We start from the raw sequence: 23,096 nt of genomic DNA on the forward strand, positions 1-23,096 counted from the left end.
GCGTCCGTGCCTAGTTTCCTTAGGGGAGTACTTAGAAGGTGACCACAGTGATACTCAGCAATGAGGTATGTAGCACTTTTTCTAGGATGAGTTCACAAACTTAACCGTCCAAACTCCTACTGTGTTTCCCCGAAAATAAGACCTAGCCGAACAATCAGCTCTAATGCGTCTTTTGGAGCAAAAATTAACATAAGTCCCAATATATTATATGATATATGATATGATATGATAATTATATTATACCTGGTCTTATTTTACTATAACAAGGGTCTTATATTAATTTTTGCTCCAAAAGACGCATTAGAGCTGATTGTTCGGCTAGGTCTTATTTTTGGAGAAACATGATATATGATATATGGTTTCCTGATTAGTTTTATCACTATGAAATGTCCTTATCTCCAATACTGTTGGAAATCTATTTTATCTAACATAAATATAAACATTCCAGCACTGATACTATTTGTATGCTATATTTTTTCCCATGCACTTACTTTCAATTTATCTGTATCACTATATTTAAAAAGCATCTCTGATGCTGATAGGGAGGTCTTGCATTTTACCAGTGTATCAATCTCTTTTAAATAAACATTTAATATATTTTCACTTAATGTAATTGTTGATAGGGTTAATCTAGGTCTATAATTTTGACATTTAATTTCTTTGCATTCCACCTGTTTATATTCCTGTTCATTCCTTTACTTTCTGTTAAATTCTCTGAATATAGTTTAAAATTCTGTTTTACTTTTTCAGCTATACCTCTTTGTATTTTCTTTGTTAGTATTTGCTCTAAGAATTATAACATACACCTTTAACTTTGCATAGTGGACTTAGAGCTAATATTATATCACTTCACATAACATGAGAACCTAGTAAAGCACATAATTTCATCTACCTAGCCCCATCCCTTATTCTGCAGCTGCCATATTACCTCTATATATACTATAAATGCCATATCATGTTATAATTTTTCCTTTAAACTGCCAGGATTCATTTTTTTTAATAGGGGGACTTTATTTATCCATATATTTACAAATTACAGTTCTCTTCATTTCATTTCTGAAGATCTTAATTTTCATCACTTCCCTTCAGCCTAAAGAACTTCCTTTTGCATTTATTGTAGTACAGATCTGCTGCAATAGTATCTTATAATTTTTGTTTATCTGAAAATGTCTTTATGTTGCCTTCATTCTTAAAGGACATTTTCACCAACTTGAATTTGAGTTGACTTTTGTTTCTATAGCACATTAAAAGGGTTCTAAAGCCTGCTGGCCTGCAGTTGCTAATAAATAGTCAGCTATCATTTGTTATTGTTGTATCATTTTTCAGGGTGCTTTGAAGAATTTTTTCTTTAACTATCATTTTCAACAGCTTGACTATGATGTGCCTGAGTGTGACTTTCTTGTATTTATCGTATTTGGAGTTCACTGAGCTTGTTAAATGTGTAAATTTACACATTTTACCAATTTGGGGAAAATTTCAGCCACTCCTCTCCTATACTTCTAGGACTCCATTAAACATGTCGTGCTGGACCTTTTGATATTCTACCAGTCATTGAGGCTAGCTTCATTTTCTTAAAATCTCTTTTACTTTCTCAGATTGAATAATTTCTACTGATCTATCCAGTTCACTGATTCTTGTCTTTTCCAAATCTTCTATAGTACCATCTAGTGAATATTTATTTCATGTATTATAGATTTAATTACAGAATTATTTGGCTTTGTTTTCTAGCATCTATTTTTCTGTTGAGTTTTTTGTCTGTGCATTTATTGTGTACATATTTTCCTTTATGTCCCTGAACAGAGTTACAAACACCTGATAATTCTGATATAAGTCATATCAGGCCCCGTCTCAATTAATTGCTTTTTCACTTAAGTATCGGTCACTTTTTTCTGTGTGTGTGTGTGTGTGTGTGTGTGTGTGTAATGTGGATTGTAACCTGAACACTGTGAATGATATATTTTTAAACTCTGGATTCTATTATGCTCTTCTGAAAAGTATTTACTTTTGCTTAACAGGCAGTTAATTTGGCTATACTGCCTCTCCAAATTATTTTCCTGTGGTGAACAGCAATTGCAATCTGTTTAGTTTTTTTTCAGCCTCTAAGTTTTATATGCAAAATTTGGGGCACCTTCTTCTGTGAGGCTCTACTTTATACTCTCTAGCTTTCCAGCACCTACAGCTACCCCAAACTCTGTGCAGTGATTACTACCCAAGTTTTAGTCACCTTATGCAACATTGATGGGGGCCTGCCCTTAGTCAAAAGCTGTAAAAAATTAAAAACTCACCTTGTGGTGCTCTCGTCTTCCAAATGTCAACATCCTTCCAATTTCTTCCTGCTATCTTTCCTTCTATATATTTTTATATAAATACATTTAATATATTATATATTGTCCAAATTTGTCATTGTTATTTGTAAGAAAGGTAGTCTGACACATGTGACTGTCATTACTGAAAGGTCTCTGAAGAATCATTTTTAAAATTAGAAAACTAGAGGACTATAAAAGTCTTGTAATGACTTCTATCATTACTTTTTAATATTACATAGTTGTAACAATATTTTCTACAGTAAACCTTTTCCTGTTTTACTCCTTCTTGTATCAGAAAACAAGTATTTGGGAAATGAAAAAAAGGAGAAGAAAGGGGAATAAATGGAAAGTGGATGATAGGGTGACAGTGAAATAAGTGGAGGATTTATACTAAGAAAAATTGACGAAGTCTCTGTACTGGTATCTCATAAGCTAATAAGTTTAGTCAATTAAGGGAGATGTTAAAAAAATAAGAATGTAAAATCTGAAATAGATACTGCAAATGACATCAATACATACTCAATTTCATATAGAATAAACGCCAAAATAGCTAATGTGCTATAAAAGTAGGGGATCAAGAACACAGATCACATATATGTATATATACACAAATTATAATATAAAATGACAAAACATACATACTCCTCAAAACAACCTCTAAGAGCCCTTCTTTTTTACCATAGGAACACACTGAAATATGGATTTTTCTAGAATGCAACATTTCTATAATAAAATCTTTAAAATATAATCAAACACAAAGCATGACTAAAAACTCAGGTCTTCCCTTTACAAGCATTAAATTTTGTCAGTTTTTATATAAATATAATTACATTTGGAGAGCATTTGTAAAATGTGCGCTTTTGATCATCATAATTCCTTCAACTCTATGTATGCTGTTGATGGACAGATTTTTTTGGTTTGTTTTTGTTTACTTGTTTTTAGTTTCAGGTATACAAAACAACATAATAATTAGACATTTACACACTTCACAAAGTGATAATGCCAACAAATCTACTATCCACCTGACACCATACAGAGCTATTACAATAACATTGACTATATTCCCTGTGCTGTACTTTACATCCCATGACTATATTTTTTTTTTGTAATTATAGTTCACATTCAGTATTATATTAGTTTCAAGTGTACAGTGCAGTGGTTAGGCATTTATATAATTTATGAAGTGATCCCCTGTATAAGTCTAGTATCCATCTAACACCACGCATAGTTTTTACAACATTGACTATATTCCCCATACTGTATTTCACATCCCCAAGACTATTTTGTGACTACTAATTTGTACTTCCTAATCCCTTCACCTTTCTCATCCATCTCTCCAAACCCTCTCCCATCGAGCAACCATCAGTTTTTTTTAACATGACTCATAATATGAGTCTATTTCTATTTTGTTTGTTAATTTATTCTGTTCTTTAGATTCCCTATATAAGTGAGGTCATATGGTATCTCTTTCTCAGTCTGACTTATTTCATTTCGCATAATATCCTCTAGGTCCATACATGTTGTTGCAAATCTCATTGTTTCTCATGGTGGAGTAATATTCCATTATATAAATGTACCACAATTTCTTTATCCTATAGTCTATTGATGGGCATTTCAGTTGTTTCCATATCTTGACTACACAATGGGCAGTTCTTAGATATTAACAACTAGTACATATTTAGTTATATAATTTTTTTCTAATTCACCATTAAAAGTGAAACACAAATTTATAAACAAATAAAAATAAACAAAGACAGAACTACAAGTACGCTCATTACATTTAGAATTACTTGCAAAGGTTGCCAGATCACTTTCTAAAGGGTTATATCATCTTCCCAAGTAAGAATACAAAATTATATTTATTCTTATTTTGTTAAAACTTTTTATTCCATCTTCTATGAGATACTGAGTCATTTATTCTACCCCTATTGTTAACAGTGCAAAGAAAACATTTATTTCATAACAATGGATCCATTATTTCAAATTTGAAAACTACATTTGCTTTTTCTTTAAAACTACATGAACTACTTTCACTTTCAGATCTTTTATTTGTGCCAGCCAGCTTTAGTTGCACACCTTCAACAAAAGCCTGAACCTCACTAGTTTATCTGATATTTATTACATCTTACATCTATTTCCCAGTATATGCATAGCAATCACTACATAAAGTACATGAAAATTACATAACAAAGCTCACCTAAATCCAATTTCCTTCACACTTCCTGAAAAATGTAGGTTATAAAGGGAACTCACTGCTGTGTCTCTGCTGCCCTCTACAGAAATGGATTTTGGAAGACACTGATAAAATAAATTGTGAAAACCCAGGCAGCAATACCAAACAATATGGAAAATCACATCAGTAATCAACTACATTTGTTAAATGTCCTAAAAGACAACACTACAAAGACAATTTATTGCTATGGTCTTTGATTTCTATCATGGTTTTCTTCCAAGTAGTTGAGTATGTAGTTAAGCTATATTCCAAGGAATATAACATAAGTAATAAGAGACTATGGGATCAGACAGACAACATGAGTTAGAATCAAATCTGTCATTTACTAGCTGTGTCTCCATTTCCTCTTCTATAAAATGGGGTTAAATAATAACATCTACTTGATATGATCAGCACTTAGCAAAGTATCTGACAAAATAAGAACTCAGGGTTACTGTGTTATTAATGTTATTATAGCTATCACTATTACAGACACTATAACAAAATGGCCAGGACCACAGATCAGAAGCCAGAGCATCTGAGTTAGAATCCTGGCTCAGTCACTTACTATTTTATAAGCATAAGCAAATACTTAATCGTTCTGTGCCTCAGAATCCTCACCTGGAAATTAAGGATGATGATAATAGCTCCCACCTCACAGAGTTCTTGTGAGATTTAAATAAGCTAATGTATGTAGCAAAGCTCTTAAAAGAATGTCCCACAACAAGGAACAGTCATAATGTTAGCTGCTGCTGTTATGAGTTCAGTTGCTTTTACATAAGCACTAGTAGAACTCTACTCCAGAGAACTACTCCAGGAATCATGTGTAATGCAGGGTCTCTGGTCCCGCTCCCCATACAAGAACGCAGGATATGGTGAGGCCAAAAAGGAACAACAACAGAGCCATAGATAGGGGAGTCATACCACTATATTTTCGATGCAGGCTGGTTGAGACACAAAAGCAAACATCCGCCAGTACCCCAATGTGGGGGTCTTCCTGCACCCCCGTCTCGCTGGCAACCGGGTGAGACACAGGAAGTAGGATCAACACGATCCGCAATCCGTCATCCACTTCTCTCCCAACCAACCAACCCCCTAGCGTAGCCATGGCAATCATATTAGCGGCTAATGGCTAACTGGTAACAGCTGATGGTCACCCAGCCACAGCGGATGGCCATCTGATTACAGCTGATGGCCAATCTAATAACCAAGCCAGCACCTTTCCACGTGAGGCCGAGAGCCTGGAAACTGCTCTCTGGAACTCTGTCCCCACACGTTTACAGGCAAAACTGTTTCCTACATAAATGACATGCCTCCCTCCACCCTGGGCAAGGGATTCAAGATAAACCTGACTTATAATCAATGCTTCCCAGTGAATTAAAGTACAGCTCTCCAGTAGAGGACATATCCACCCACTATGTAGGTTCCATTTCTACAAACATGCATGAAAGTCAAAAAGTAACAGCTTCACTAGCTATATAAGGGAGGTTTTATTCCTAGAGAGCCAAGTACTGGTATTAAACTCCTATTTATGGTGTAAATCTTTCCCCTCCAGTGTTATTCAATGTATATGATTCACTTAGACATTGCAAGCTGACGCTGTCGACACACTATCACACCTCCTCCCATATGCCTTCAGTGATGCTGGCCCTATTGACAACTTTCAGCACCTCCAGTTCTTTGACTCAGAGCTTTTTCTGGCCGCTGGAACCCATTTTCCCCACCTGTGCAGTAGCCTGTAAGAACTAGGAAACACTCCCATCTCTCAACTTCACCAAGAAGCAGCCCTCAACAAATGAATGAAAAGATCTGTGAATAAATATCCCTGCTTTCTTGCCCCTTTAGTGGGATAATTCTGAGGCTTAGAGTCTCCCAGCAGTACTAAGCTCCAGGTGTCCACAATGGTAACTTGCTTGATAATAAACCCTTGATAGGCTGCTTGCTATTCCTTCCCAAGCTCACTTGCCTACTTCACTACCAGATGTTCGCAGGACATGCTACGGATATTCAAAAGCAAACAATAAACTATGAAAAGAGGCAGTCTACAAAAACTGCACATCACATATTTTACTTCTTTCAACCAACTTTAAATATTAAATAAACAGAAAAGAATGGTTTTAGGTATAAGTATTAGGAAGTGCTGATGTGACTACAAGATCCTGGGAAAAGGGTATGCAGGTATATGAGTTAGAGTTTCCTGAGAGGAAGATGTCAAGACAGTTATAGTATACATTTGTTGGAGAAAGCACCTGCAAAGGATAAAGGGGGAAAGGAGGTGTCAAAGAGAGCTTTAAGACAATGCAGGTCTGATGACTATGAAAGGAGAAGGAAAGAGGATTGGGTAGGAAGAGTCTCAGATTGCAGTGCAAATCTACCGTAAGCCAGGCCGATAATAAGTCTTTGATTTAAAGTCACCCACCCCGAAGCAGTTCTGCGTGATTGTGTCTCACATCTTGGCATATGCAGTCAGTGGTTGGCACTAGTCCACGCAAAGCATGGCCCCAGTACAAACACAATGGTGGATCCTGATGTATGGCAGATGGGGCAATCGATCAACTACGTTCCTTGCAACAGGTCTGAACGCACATTTCCACAGCTGCACCACAGGGAATGATGATGCAAACTGGCATTATGTAAGCAATTTGAAAAATGTGTGTAGAGAAAACCTTCCTCTTTTCAAAAGCTGTCCATTATCAATATGTACTACTGATTTGCACATTTATAAACTTCATATAATGCAATATCAAACAGTACATATCCTTCGGCCAACTGGTTTACTTCTTTAATATTATCCATGATTGAAACTTATAGCTCTCTACTATATAAATATACAATTTGTGTGTGTTCACATAAGGTTAGTTTTCTTTCCAAAGTTTTTTCTCTTGTAAACAAATGCTACAATGAATATTCTTGTATGTATACTCTGAGCAGTGGCTTCAAAATTTTTCAGTCAAAAACTACAGTAAAAAAATGCATTGCATGTGATCCAACACACCTATAAATCTAACTTTAGATTACATTTCACAAAAAATTGCTCCTTATAACTGCTATACATTCTAATGTAGTCTATTTTATTTCACTACTATGTTTCTAAAGTCATTGAATCAATTATAGCACCCACTAAAAGGGCCATAAGCCACATTTGAAAAACACTCAAGGATATTTATCTAAGAGCAGTACTGTGGGGTCAGAAAGTATGAACACGGGCCAGCCCGGTGGCTCAGGTGGTTGAAGCGCTATTATCCTAACGCCAAGGTCACCGGTTCAATTCCAACATGGGCCAGTGAGCTGCGCCCTCTGCAGCTAAGATTGTGAATAATGGCAGCCGGAGGTCAACCTGAGCTGCCACAGTCTGTGGTGGGCTGCCAGGAGCAGCTGGTGGCCAGCATGAGTGGCTGTCAGCTAGCGTGAGCAGCCGTGTGCTGCCCTGTGCTGCTGTGTGCTGCCGTGGCTGGGTGGCTGGCAGCCATCTAAACTGAGAAACAATGGCTTGAACCGGAGTGGGGGGCGGGAGGCGGGGGGGCGGAAGAGCAGGGGTGGGGGGTGGGGGGGAAGTATGAACACTCAGCTTCACTAGAACTTACCAAATTATAAAATTGCTATATCAAGTTACATTCCAACAGCAACTATTCCTATTGATCCACATTCCCACATTAGGCATTGTCAGACTTACAATTTTTCTTTTGGGGTTATCAGATAATTATGTGATATCTCATTTTTTATTTTATTTTTTTAAGGAGGGCACTGCTCACAGTGACCCATGCAAGGATGGAACCGGCAACCTTGGTGCTACCAGCACCATGCTCTAACCAACTGAGATAACTGGCCACCCCCTGTGATATCTCATTTTTAATTTGCAGTTCCCATACTACTAGTGAGACTGAGCATCTTTCACATGCTTATTAGCCATTTGGGTTTCCTTTTCCTATTCTTCACCTGATTTTCAACTGGGCTATTTGTCTTTTCCTTACTGGTTTGTAGAAGTTCTCAATGTATTCTGGATTTTAGTGCAAGTGTCCTTTTAAAAAACATTTGTAATGCAAGCATTGTACTTGGTTCAAAATAGCATACAAAGTTATACAGTAAAAGCAGTTACCTAACATTCCAGAGCTAGTCCATATAAATACATATTCTTTCCATTTTTCTACCCAATTATTCTATATCCATTTTCATCCTTTAACAAGGATTATTTCACGAACATGTAGACCAACATCTTTCTTATACTTAAAAAAATTTATCAATTTTATTGAAGTATAATTTAAGCACACTAAACTGCATATTTATTCAATTTGACCAGTTCTGACATGCGTACACTCCTGTGAAACGATTACCATAATCAAGATAATAAACATTTCCATCACCTCCAGAATTTTCCTTATGTCCCACTGTAATATATGCCCCCCTCCATCCTCATCCCCAGTGAACCACTGACATGCTTCCTGTCATGATAGAATCATTTGCATTTTCAAGATTTTTCTATAAATAGAATTGTCCAGTGTATACTCTGCCTCATTCATTTAAGGGCCTAAGACTAAACTGTGAAAGTCATGGGGACCTTGCCTTTCACGCAAAGGGGAATCATCAAAAGTGTTTCAATAAGTAAGTACTAAGGTCATAATCTTTATTACAATAAGCCTTATAAAAAGTAATAAGCTAAGAAATCAGTTATGAAACAATGGAGACAATACAGAAAATAGGTGAAAGCGCCCAATTTAGAACAGAAGTAGTGGGGATGTTGTAGTTTAGAGACCAAATCTGCATGACCTGATAATGAAATAGGTTCAGGCAGTAGGGGGAAAAAAGCCATTAACTAAGATCATATACACACACCAAGAGGATGAGCTTGGGTTAGAAGAAAAAGAAAAGATATGACTTGGGACCCCTTAGATTTGTAGTAATTTTAGGATATCCACAAAAAAACATCATTAGCCAAGTGGGTTAGCAAAAGATTTAACAGTTATCAGTATTTGGAAGAGAATGTAGCTTGAGAAGAAAATAAGGAAAATCTTTGTTCACATATTAGGAAAAGAAAGAAGGTAGTAGTTAAACCCATAGAGAACACCACTGTAATTAGACAGACCACATGTTTAAAAGAATCTTTCCTTTATTATAGGAATGCTTTTCAATGTCTGCCCGGAGAAATCAATTTTTTGGGTCAATTTTCAATGACAATGTAATATGCTATGATGTAATATATAAGTTCATTAAGAAAAAACAGGTGTACTTGATGAAGAACTAGATGGAAGAAGTCTTGAATTTTTTTAAATAATAAATTAAGCAAATGTTTTCTCTTTTCTATGACCTAGTTGTCAAAGTTCTGCCCATCTGTATGTTTCTAATATAAGAAAGCAATCAATGTAGATTCTGAGGCATTTAAGCAACACCTGAATACTTTTATGGCAAGGTTTCAATCATAGCTGCCTTGTTTACTACATGGCTAACTTGCTCACAGTAATATATCTTTTCTAACAGTCTACTTGTCTTAACATTGTGCATAACGACATCTACTTCACAAAAATTGTTTTAAGGTTCAAATGGAAAACGTACTGCTCTCAACTGAATGTTGAAACTAATCATATGTTGAAAACTAATTACCCCAAATTTCATATGTTAAAACCTAACATATGATGGTATTTGGAGGTTGGGCCTTTGAAGGGAGACCTCATGAATGGGATCACTGCTCCTATGAAAAGGCTCCAGAGAGATCCCTCTCCCCTTGCATCACGTAAGGACACAGTGAGAAGAGGGTCTCCTATGAACCAGCAAGCAGGCCCTCACCACACACCATATCTGCTGGCACCTGGATTGTGAAACTTCCTAACCTCCAGAACTGTGAGAAATAAATTTATGTTGCTTAAGCCACCCAGTCTATGGCATTTTGTTATAGCAGCTCAAATATACTAATACATACATATAAAGCAATATAAAGCCCAGTATATGTTCAATATGATTTGTTTCTCTTTTTCTCCTTTGAGGTAAAAGCTATTGACTACTATGTTTTTCTTTGTTTTATTTTAAAATTATGAAATATAACAAATAAAACAGTAAGCGTCTCCCATAATCCTACCACCCAGCGATACATTATTTACATTTTAAAGAACTACGGATGCTTGCCATTCACTTTTTTATTTTCTAAGATTTTATTGGGGAAGGGGAACAGGACTTTATTGGAGAACAGTGTGTACTTCCAGGACTTTTTTTCTAAGTCAAGTTGTTGTCCTTCAATCTTAGTTGTGGAGGGTGCTGTTCAGCTTCAAGTTGTTGTCCTTTCATTCTGAGTTGTGAAGGGAGCAGCTCAGCTCCAGGTCCAGTTGCCGTTGCTAGTTGCAGGGGGTGTAGCCCACCATCCCTTGCGGGAGTCGAACCAGCAACCCTGTGGTTGAAAGCCCACGCTCCAACCAACTGAGCCATTCGGGAGCTCAGCGGGAGCTCAGCTCAAGGTGCCATGTTCAATCTTAGTTGCAGGGGGCGGAGCCCACCATCCCTTGTGGGACTCGAGGAGTTGAACTGGCAACCTTGTGGTTGAGAGCCCACTGGCCCATGTGGGAATTGAACCGGCAGCCTTTGAAGTTAGGAGCATGGAGCTCTAACCGCCTGAGCCACCGGGCCAGCCCGCCATCCACTTTTTACAACTCTATTTTTTTTTTTCAAGAGCTACCCTGAAAAGTCATCATACTATAATTTGTCATTTTAACAAGGCATGGATTTGAATTGTAAGCACTACAAAACCTGTGTGTAAGAATTTCTCAGTTAGCTAGTGAATCCAGCCAACCACCCAACATTTCCACCCACGCAGCATTAGTCTTTCTTTCGGTTGTGATTATTTATACCAGCTTTCAAAGAATAACTGTATCCTTGGTTCACAGGCTGTTTCCCCAAAAATTAAGCCAAGAAACAAATTAAAAGTCCTTAGAAACTGGTATTTCCTAGTGAGAAAATTAAAGTTTCTGACAATTAGGAATAAAATACCAAATTTTTAATACAGTGATGGCAATAATCAATGATAAGGACAAATCCATTATTTTTTCTATTGAAAACAAGAAAAGGGAATTCCTGAAGCTAACTTTATTGAATGCTTTATTATCTTATCAATATAGCAGCTGCTCATGAAATACCTGATAAAACTTGAAAATTATAAGGACAAAAAAACTGTGATATGAAGCTACGCCCACCTTTCTCAATAGAAATAAAGTGCTTTAAAAAGCCAGGAACATGAAGTAACAGGTAGTTCAGCCACTGAAGCAACCACCACAATAAGTAAATATTGAGAAAAATTTTAAGAAGCATTTTTTTAGTACAATGTAACAATAAGAAAGTAAGACCATGCTATCATAGGAGTCTTTTCCCCCCACACTGAAAAGTTTATAGAGGTAAAGGTCTGCTAGTCCAGTTCATATAATGAAAGATCAATAGAAACTTCTAGGTTAAGACACAACACTTCCTGGTCTGGTTAGATATGATTGTTCCATGGGTGTTTTGGTAGCACTCTCAGGACTCAGAATGGTCCTTTAGGACCCGAGTTGAGATTTTACTACATGGAAGTACACGTACTGGTTGGTATTTTGCCTTTTTCATTTAGTATCCTCTCATAAACATTTTTACCATATCAGCAATAAGAAATCCTCAAAAACATAAATTTTAATAACAGAAAAATATTCTAAAATATATATATTATAGTTTTTAATATTTTTATTGTGGTGAAATACACATAAAAATTTTACCATGTTAACCATTTTTAGGTGTACACCTCAGTGGCATTAAATGCATCCGTAATGTTGTACAACCACCACCACTATCCATTTCTGTAACTTTTTTATCATCTCAAACAGAAACTCTACACACATTTAAGCAATAACTCTCCTTACTCTTCAGCCCTTGGTAACCTTTATTCTACTTACTGTCTCTATAAATTTACCTGTTCTAGGTATTGCATATAAATGAATGATAGAGTATTTGTCCTTTTGTGTTTAGCTTATTTTACTTAGCATAATGTTTTCAAGGTTCATCCATCATAGTACCATGTATCAGAATTTCCATTGCTTTTAAAGGCTGAGTAAAAATCCATTGTGTGTGTGTGCACATGTGCACATGCATGTATATACACAAAAAACATTTTGTTTATCCATTCATCTGTTGGACTTTTGGGTTGTTTCCACCATCTGGCCGTTTTGAATAAAGCTGCTATGAACATAGATGTATAAATATCTGCTTGAGTCCCTGCTTTCAATTCTTTTGAGTATATCCAGAAGTACAATTGCTGAATCATATGGTAATTCTACGTTTAATTTTGAAGATCAACTGCCAAACTGTTTTCCATAGTGGTTGCACCATTTTACATTCCCACCAGCAATACACAAGGATTCCAATTTATCCACATTCTCAACAAATTTTTATTTCCATTTATGGATCATAGCTATCCTAATGTGCATGAGGTGGTATCTAATTATAGTTTTGATATGCATCTCTCTAATGACTAATGATAGTGAGCTTCTTTTCATGTGCTAGATTGCATGGTAAGATCAGGAAGATGGCCAAGAAGGAATAACAGGGAGTGGATTAATCCTCCCATATGAAACAGCCAAAAAAAAAAGAAATCAGACAAAATACATGAAACAATGGTTGTCAAGACACTGGATATCAGGCTAATCCCTGAAAGTCAGGAAACAAAGAATTTAGCTCTACAATTGCCCCAGGTTACTTTCTTGAGAAAATTTCCAAACCACACAGTAGAGGTGGGGAACAGAGGTAAAGTCCAGTGGGATCCCTGAGTTGAAGAGACATAGTTGAGAATCCAGGGAGACTAGAGTTTATAGGACAGAGTACCAGAAAAGCCAGAGCTGCATAGAGAACCCCAGCAATTCCCCTCAAGTATTCAGCAGAATACTGACCAACATGTGCATGTAAAGAAACTACCCAGAAAAAAAACATCTGGAAGCATTAGACAGTGCCCAATGCTTACACAGTGTCAGAAAACAATAGCTGTCACTGCAAACCAGACTGGGAAAACCCATAATTCAAAGTATTACATAGAATATTCTGGAAGATCTTGCTTCACTAGTGGAACATAAAACTGAGCATTTCCCCAGACCCACCTAATCATAAAGAATAAAGCAACATCCAAAGGGATAAAACTGTTTTCAAGTATCTGCACCTCAAAACAAAGCTCCAAATTATTTGAAGAATTTTTTTTTTAATCCAGCACCCAACAACATAAAATTCACAATGTTTGTATCCACTCAAAAATTTCCAGACATGCAAAGCAGAAAAATATAACCTATAATGAAGAGAGGTATCAATCAAACAGAAATGACACAGATGATAGATTTACAGAAAAAGCCATTCAAACAACTATTATAAATACACTCTATGTTCAAAACATAAAGAAAATATGATCATGTTAAGTAGAGACATGGAATATAAAAAGATTATATCAAACTTTTACAAATGACAAATAGACTACACAGTATCAACAGCGCATTAGACACCGCAGGGAAAAAAAAGGTTATTAAATTTGAAGATGTAGCAGTAGAAGCCATTCAAAATAAAACTGAGGGGGGTTAAAAATGAACACAGCACCAATGATCTATAACACAACATCAAGCAGCCTAATTAATATACATATAATTGGAATTCCCAAAGAAAAGGAAAAGGGGAGTCAGAAAAAAAAAAAAAAAGAGTGCTGAATAAAAGCAAAAACTTCCCCAATGTGATTAAATGAAAACTTTAAACCCATATGGGAAGAACAGAGTTAACATAGTAGAGATCTGTTAACATAGCAGAGATACTTGAGACAGGTATCCTTAGGAAGCCCTCTTTGCAATGTTGGTCCTTGTCTACCTTTGGAATCTAGATTTCAGGAGGGTTACCACGATTCCCTAAATGATACAGAGTGGCTCCCCGAGCCAAAACTGTGCAAACCACATGGCTTGTGCCAAATAGCAGTTTTCCTTCTTGAAATCTGAAATGTTAGTACATGCTAGGCAGTGCCTACATTACCCCCAATAAAAACCCTGGGCACTGAGTGACTAATAAGCTCCCCGGCAGACAACACAATACATGTGTTGTCAAAACTCACTGCTGGAGCAATTAAGCATATCCTGTATAACTCCACTGGAAAAAACCTCTTGGAAGATTGCTCATTTTCCTTTGTATCTTTTCATTGTAATAAATCATAGTCACAAATATGACTGTATGCTAAGTTCTGAGTGTCTTCCTAGCGAATTACTGAACCTAGGAGTAGGCTTGGGGGGCCCTGACACACAACAGACGCAAGAAGCTTAACAAACTCCAAGCAGAAAATCACATCTAGGCATATCACAACCAAACTGCTTAAAACAAGTGATAAAGATAAAATCTTAAAAGATCAAGAGTAAGAATATCTTCAGGCTTCTTGACAGCTTACTCTGTAACTAGAAGACAATGAAGCCTTCAAAATTCTGGAGAAAATTTCCAACCTAAAATTCTATACAAATTTTCAATCACATATCAAAGGTGATAAATGCATCTTCTGACATGCCAAGTTGCAAAAAATTACCTTTCACGAACCGTTTCTTGGAAGCTCTTGGAAGATGTGCTCAATCAAAATGAGACAGAAAACCAAGACAAAGGAAGACATGGAATCCAGGATAAAGTTGCTCCACATAGGAGAGGTAAAGGGAATTTCCAGAAAGAGAGTAAAGGGAGACCTAAGGCTCACAACATCCACAAAGCAAAGGACACCACTAGGAGGTTGTGGGACAGAGTTCTCTAAGAAAAAAAACTGATAGAATGCCTGCTATGTCTGAAAAATCTTTAAAAGGAGAGCTAAACAATGATGAAAAATTAAAGTTTTATTAATGATAAATAACACTAGGCAAACAAAATCCCAAAATAATTAACCCCAAGGAAAATTCTGAAAAGTTGTGAAGGAAAAGTAATCATAATTAATATTTGCCTTGGTTACAAATATTATTTATTCACAATTATGTAATGCTGAATACTAATCTAACCAAACCATGACATAACTGTCATAGGAGAAGGGAGGCATGGAAAAAGGTCAAAGTATAGCAGGTGGTGAGGAATGGTGAGAAGATAATTCATTATTTACCCATGTTTAGAAGTACATTACAAACATGTTATTTAGAGATAAGGAGATGAAGAAAAAAAAGAATCCACTAAGAGTCAAAGTGGTTATCCCTGCGAAACGAGTAAAAAACAAAACACCAAAAGGCTATGATTAACAAATGTACTAAACAGAATAAAAATCTTGAAACAATTCATTCTTACCTTAGGAAGCTCAGATGCCCTTTCTTCACTTGTCAAAGAACTGCTTGCACAAGAAGCACAGTCTGATATTTCCACAGCCCTCTCACTGTCTTCAAATTCACTGTATTCACTACTATGTTCCCTGTCACTGTCACTCTCCCACTCAACAAACTGTGGTTCATCTAGAAAATACAATTTTAAAATTAATTTTAATTTTATGTAATTTAAATACAATTTTAAACTTAATTTTATTTTTTAAATATTTTTTCTATTCTCAGTAGTTAAAAAGATCCATGTTGCTCAATAATTTTTTTAAAATATATTAAAAGACAGTGAAAAGTATATCCCTACTCTTCTCTCTAGCCATCCTGTTTCTCTTAAGTCTTACCCCCACCCCAATTCTCAGGTAACTAACTTTTATTAGTTGTTTTTATATACTTCTAGTTTCTCCAGCAAGTTAATGCAAATAAAATATACCATTAATTTTTTCCCTTCTAATACACTTTTTCATTTTAACATAACTGAAAGGTTTTTTCACATCAGTAAAAACAGGGAGCATCCTCATTCTTTTCTACAATAAAGTATTCCAATTACACAGTTGACCCATAGTTTATTTAATCAGTCTTCTATTAATAAAAACTTTGCCAAGGATTTTTACCCCAAACTTTTTTTTTACAGGTTTCTCTCATCAGTGAGGAAACAAGTTAATTTGCTTAATTTACTTCATAAGCTTTATGATGCTACTTTTGCAAATTTTTAATTTGAAAGTAAAATTATTTTCATATATTAAATAACAAAATGTACTTACTCTAATATGATATGCTTACAAAGATGAAAATAGTTATTAAGGATAAATCAATCTCGAGGTATGGCATATAACGTAAACCTTTCCTACAACACAAAGCATCAGTACTCCCTCACAGCTAGTTCAGCAACTTAGACCGCTAATAACATCTTAGCCCTATTTCAGAAGTCTGACAGCAACAATCTCACTTCCACATAGAAGGAATATTAAAAAGTTAAAAACTTACTAGCTCTAATATCTGAAGGAATTTCAAAATAAAAACAAAAAAAGGAAAAATTTCAGTTAAGTTAAAAAAGTATGAGATAAAGTAAATAAAAATCGTCTTCTTTACTCTGATCCTGTTGTTTCCAGAAAATGAGGTAAAAGTCTACTATAATAATTACAAAAGACTGGGCAGACCAGTCTGAGAGAAGTAGATGCATGATGACAATTATTTCCCATATCTAATATCACATTTACTCATGGAAGGAGAATGCATAAGAAATTCTCCAGGTTGCTGAACCATCACATCGGGAAGCCATGAAAAGCCAGAGGAAAAAGCACAAGTACCCTCAGACCTACTGTCACTACCACCAGTATCGTACATTTCTATAATATTCTTCATGAATTCCTCATTCATTCAATAAAACCAGTGCCTACTAAGAGCCTATAGAGCCATTCTATACACTCACAATACAAATGCGCGTGCGCGTGTGCGCGCGCGCGCGCGCGCGCGCACACACACACACACACACACACACACACACACAGGAGAGAATACAGAACACTTCCTAAGCTGGAGACGACCACAGATAAACACTTTTACTAAAATGTGATAAGTGCTATAAAATGATATCTCATAACCAAGACCAGAACTTTCATTTGGTCACAATAATTTTATGAAGCAGAAAAGACAATTACTGTTAGACTAAAATTTGCATTTTACAAGTGAGGAATTTGAGTCTCCAAAAAGTTAAGAAATTTTCCTAAAGTTACATAAAAGACAAATCGAGAGGGGAAAAAAACTTTAAGAGAAAAATATTTTGACAATTTTAACTGAGGATTCTTCCCTTTCAATCACAATTTTGGGCCTTAAAGCCCAGAGACGAACTCAATACAGCTGGAAGAAGGTCTGGGAATATTGTTTTTAAAGCTCACCTACTAATTCTGATAAGAAGCCAGGTCTAGTAACCACCAAAACGGTGTTGAAGAATACAGCACTGCAGTTAGACATCGCTGGCTCTGAATATCAGTTGGCACACTTAATTATGTGACTGGGCAAGTGACTTGACTTCTCTAAGTCCCAATTTCTTCTATAAAATGAGGATACTTAGTTCAAAGGATCTAACAGATATCAAAGGAAATAACATATGTAATATCCAGCCAAGTGTCTGGGATAAAACAGTAACTTAATAAATGGTAATTAAAAGTAAAAAGGAGAGATGGAGGAGGAGAGAGCGGAGGGAAAGGAAAAAGAGGGGAGAAGATAAAGATAAACCATATCTAGTACACATGACTAGATATTCCAAGGACTCATTTACTTGTTACCGAATAGTCAACTTATTTAAGAGAAGTCAGCAATTTGCTAACTCATTTTAAAATAATTAGCTCAAAGCATCTTTCCATTCTTAAGAGTTTTGGAAACTACCAAGTATCTCTTTTACTACAAGAGGACATACACAGTTTTTTAATAACAGCTTTACTGAGATGTAATTCACATACCACACTACTCACCCATAAAAAGCGTATAGTTTTTAATAATGAAATTATGTTCTGAGATGTGTGAAGACAAACCAAGAGCTGCATAACAATGAATTTCATTTATTATGGTTCAAATAACAATAAAAGCCCTATGAACTTACATATAACCTTACAATATCACTTCACCTGGCTATTACTGAAATATCAACTGGCACTTACCAAGATGGCATAAAATGAACTTACATATAACCTTACAATATCACTTCACCTGGCTATTACTGAAATGTCAACTGGCACTTACCAAGACGGCATAAAAAGTGGCCGAAAGAATATGATTACCTTCCACAGGGGCTATCTGCACAAACTTAACCTTGACTAACGAAGTAACTAACATGAACTGTCAAAGTCACATTTAAAAGTCAAAGCCTTAGGACTTTTATGTACTCTTAGATGAGCTATGTATTTTAAAATTTGTAAAAGAACATGATTTCCATAATTCTAAGTCTGTGGTTCGCAACTGGGGGTGATTTTGTCCTATAGGGGACATCTGACAACATCTGGAGACATTTTTGGTTGTCACAACTGGAGTTGGGAATGCTACTGTCACCTAATGGATAGAGCAGAGCTGCTGCTAAACACCCTACAATGAGGGGAGAAAAGTTCCCTCAAAGAATTTGGCCCTAACTGGCAATAGCGCTGAGGTTGAGAAACCCTGTTTTCAACAGTCAAAACATGATATAATATAAAATGCCATCAGAACAGAAACTTTTAAGTTATACTTCTACCACACAATGGTTGTCATAGTATTTACCCAAAACAAGTTAGCAAGGAGGCAATATGGGTGTAACATTAAGTAGTCAGTTGAGAGAACTGGCTTTGTCATCAAAGAAACCCAAAATGGAATCCCAACCAATTCTAACATGTTCAAGATTAAGTTGCTAACGGTAAAAATACTACTGCTAATGTCTATTTCTTAGAGCTGCTGTGAGAAATATTAAATGAGAAAACGTTTCTGATGTTAACCTAGAGGCTGGGACTCAGTAAGATCATAATCAATGCTAAGTATTAGAAAAAGGAATATAAGTTTTTTCCAATATTGAACCCAATATACAATAAAAACTGCATTTCTTATAAAATTATCAATTTACCTTCAGTGGGGCCATGTTTTGGACATAAAATATTCCTGTTACAAAACCTGTCTATTCTAGAACCACACGTCCATTATCTCTCATTGATTTAAAAAATGTTTTACCTTCATCTGACAGATCACTTTCACTGGAACTCCATGTTATATCCGTAAGCCCACTGGTACTCTTAGATGTGGTAGTTTCTGTTAAAGAAAAAGAAAATATATTTAAAAAGATCAACTATATGGTTACCAAAATAAGATTTTATGCACATTATTTTGCCAAAGTCACAAATACACAAAATTCTGATGATAGTGGAGGCAATGTCTTATGTCAAATCTTTCCGCCTAAAATTCTATGTGCAACCTGGCTAAGATTCTTTAAATTAAAGCCAAATTATAAGAAGAAAAAGGAGTAGAACTGATTCAGACAAGTTATAAGAGACTAGGAAAATGACTGGAGCACAAATAAAAACTCAAAAAAATTACCTTGAAATAATTAGAGAGCTATATAACTTCCCAGAATGTTTGATGAAATGCAAAGAAAAAACAAAACACAAAATAAAATTTATGTATAATAAAAATGCTTCTGTGTGCCTCTTTTGCCATACTTAGAGCCCTGGTGCAGCAGTGTGTTTAAAACACTTAATAGCAAATTTTTTTGTTTAATTAAACTTGTTAGTTTGAGATATTAGACTCACATACAGAAGCATCTATTAGCAATAATAGATGCTTCACCCAATTCCTCATTGGTAACATTCTACAAAACTACAGTACAACATCACAACCAGAATGTTAACACTGACACCATCAAGATACAGAAAAATCCCATCACTAGGGAGATATACTGTATTACCTTTTTAAACCACATCATAACACCCCTCCCCACCACAACTCCTAACCGCTGGAAACCACTAACCAGTTGTGCCACTTCTATAACATTGCCATTTTAAGAATGACATACAAATAGAATCATACTACGTAATGTTTTAGGATTGGCTTTTATCATTCAGCATAATTACCTGGACATTCATTCAAGTTCTTGTGTATATATGTTATGTGTATCAATAGTTACATTCTATCTATTACATAGTAGTATTCCATGGTATGGACGTACCACAGTTTGTTAAATCATTCACCCACTAAAGGATATCTGTGTTATTTCCAATTTGGGATTATTATGAATGAAACTGCTATGAACGTTCTCTACAGGACTTTAGGAAGATACAATTTTTATTCTCTAGGATAAATGTCTAAGGTTATGTCTACTGGGGTGTATGGTAATTGCATGTTTAGTCTTACAAGAAACTGCCAGGGGCAGCCGGTTAGCTTAGTTGGTTAGAGCGTGTGCTATTAACAACAAGGCGCCAGTTCAATTCCCACATGGGCCAGTGAGCTGAGCCCTCCACAATTACACTGAGGACAACGATGTGAGCTGAGCTGCCAGTGGGTGGCCCGATGGCTCAGTTGCTTAGAGTGCGTGCTCTTTAGCAAGGTTGCCGGTTTGATTCCCGTATGGGATGGTGGACTGCACCCCTGCAACTAGATTGAAAATGGCAACTGGTTGAAAATGACAACTGGACTTGGAGCTGAGCTGCGCCCTTCACAACTACAACTAGTTTGAAGGACGACTTGATTTAGAGCTGATGGGTGCTGGAGAAAACACATTGTACGAAACAAAACACAACACAAAACAACAACATAAAATTTAATTTAATTAAAAAAAAAAAAAAGAAATTGCCAAACTGTTTTCCAGAGAGTCTGTACCATTTTACAGTCCCACCAGCCATATGTGAGTGGTCCAGTTTCTCCACATGATCGACAGCATTTAGTTCTATCACTATTTTTTATTTTTTTTTAGTGATTCTGATAAGCAGGAAACCAAGAAGGAATGGGGCTACTACTCTGTCTTAGTGGAATTGGTGGTCAAGAGGAAACTTTTCTGATATTGATCAGAAAAGAAATACATACCTAATAAAAATCTATTTTTCTACTCATATTCCTAACTGAGCAATAATAAAACTTAAAAAAAAAAAAAAGCCCCTTAGCCACATTTCAATATACTATGAGGTTAAGAGACTGGATGTTATAATTCAGTTTAACAGAAGAAGAAACAGATACAGAAGTTAAATAGCTTCATTCAATACATACTTATAAAACACCTCTGATACATTAAACCTTGATGAAACAAAGAAAAATAAGAAAACTCCTGCAGGAGGGTCCAAAATGGCAGATTAGGTAAACGCTATGCCTACTGCATCTCAGGATCACACCAAGATTACAAATAAATTAGACAACAATCAACCTCAAGAATCATCTGAGGACTAGCGGAACAGAAATCCTGTAACAAACAATATAAAAAAAGAGGCCACATCGAGACGGGTAGCAGTCGCGGAGACGCAAAACAAGCTGACCCCAAACCCACAGATAGTGGATGAATGCTGGGAGGAACACCTCGGTGGCGGAAGTCCCCAGTGAAGAGGGAGGGGTCCCAGCCCCACACCAGGCTCCCCAGCCCAGGGGTCCTTCCCAGGGTGCTGGGAAGAGGACTTCTCATATCTGGCAGTGAAAACCAGCAAGGACTCTGTCTGCCCATCCTGGTGAGATGGAAAATAGCTGGAAACCCAGAGCCCGTACACAGACTCACTTGCTTGCAAACACTCAACAGGTCTCCAGTTGCTTGGGAGGCCCAGAGATATGAGGGGAAGACTGAATTGTGTGACTTTGAGGCGAGGGCTGGAGGGACAGGAGCCATGATTGTCCATGTATAGAGCCTGACACACATGTAGCCTACAGGAGGATGACATCTTTTCTGTGTTGAGCCCTCCCCCAAAGGGCCAACTCTGGGACTGCACTGGTCTGGTGGAATCCATGCATACACACAGCCTTGGTGACGCCCTGGGTCCCGGCCCTCTGCACAGCAGGTGCTACATTGCCTGGGACACCCTTAAATGCTGGCATGCCAGCCCCACCCCACAGGCTGTGGAAGCCTTTTTGCAGGTGCAGATGGCCCGTGGTGGCCAAGGAAATGTCAGCTGCTGAGCAGAGACTCAAGACATGCACAAAAGCATCTTTCAGGCAGCTCTCAAAAACCTGCAGGTCTCAGGTGGGTGGTGCCTGGCCACAGTATTCTCAGAACATTTTTGCAGGGTGGACCCAGATCCAGCACGGGTATGGGAGCCAAGACTAGACTGACTTTGTAGAAACCACCACCCACAACCCTTAGCTCCCTGGAACCCCACCCCATCCACCTACAGCTGCATTGGCAGGGGCACTTTCTGCACTTGGGAGGTTAGCCCCACCCCACAAGCCATGGAAGCCTTTTACAGTAGCAGAAGTCCCTCGATAGCCCACAGAGCTTCTGGTGGTGGACAGTGACCTAAAACCTGCTCCACAGTTACTCTTATGCAGCTCTAGGGGATTCGCAAGCCTTAGGCAATAAGCGGCTGCCTGCGGTGTTCTAACGACATTTCACGAAATGGTCACAGGCCAGCCCCAGGGAAACGGTGGCTGGCTGTGATGTTCTCAAGGCACAGTATGAAGTAGTCACAGGTCGGGCACTGGTGCAATAACTCAATCTGCATTAACATTGTAAAAATCATCAGCCATCATCTCATGATTCTCTTGGATTCCACCCGACCCTGGTAGTGCTGCGTTGCAGAGGGAACTCTCAAAACTGGGTCAACGAGCCTGGCCCACACACCTACCATGGGTCTTTCAACA

General features: G+C 37.0%; 1 protein-coding gene across 1 annotated transcript in view; it reads right to left on the minus strand.

Moving 5' to 3' along the window:
• The window catches only part of SPIDR (scaffold protein involved in DNA repair), a 539,429-nt gene that overhangs the window by 455,392 nt on the left and 60,941 nt on the right, over positions 1-23,096 (minus strand). Inside the window, exons 5-6 of the mRNA XM_033125816.1 lie at positions 19,500-19,577; positions 15,784-15,944 (exon numbers count right to left, since the gene is read on the minus strand). Coding sequence (XP_032981707.1) covers positions 15,784-15,944; positions 19,500-19,577 — 239 coding nt within the window. The remainder of the gene's footprint in view (positions 1-15,783; positions 15,945-19,499; positions 19,578-23,096) is intronic.

This window comes from Rhinolophus ferrumequinum, chromosome 14, assembly GCF_004115265.2.
Source record: "Rhinolophus ferrumequinum isolate MPI-CBG mRhiFer1 chromosome 14, mRhiFer1_v1.p, whole genome shotgun sequence".
Lineage (NCBI taxonomy): Eukaryota > Metazoa > Chordata > Mammalia > Chiroptera > Rhinolophidae > Rhinolophus > Rhinolophus ferrumequinum.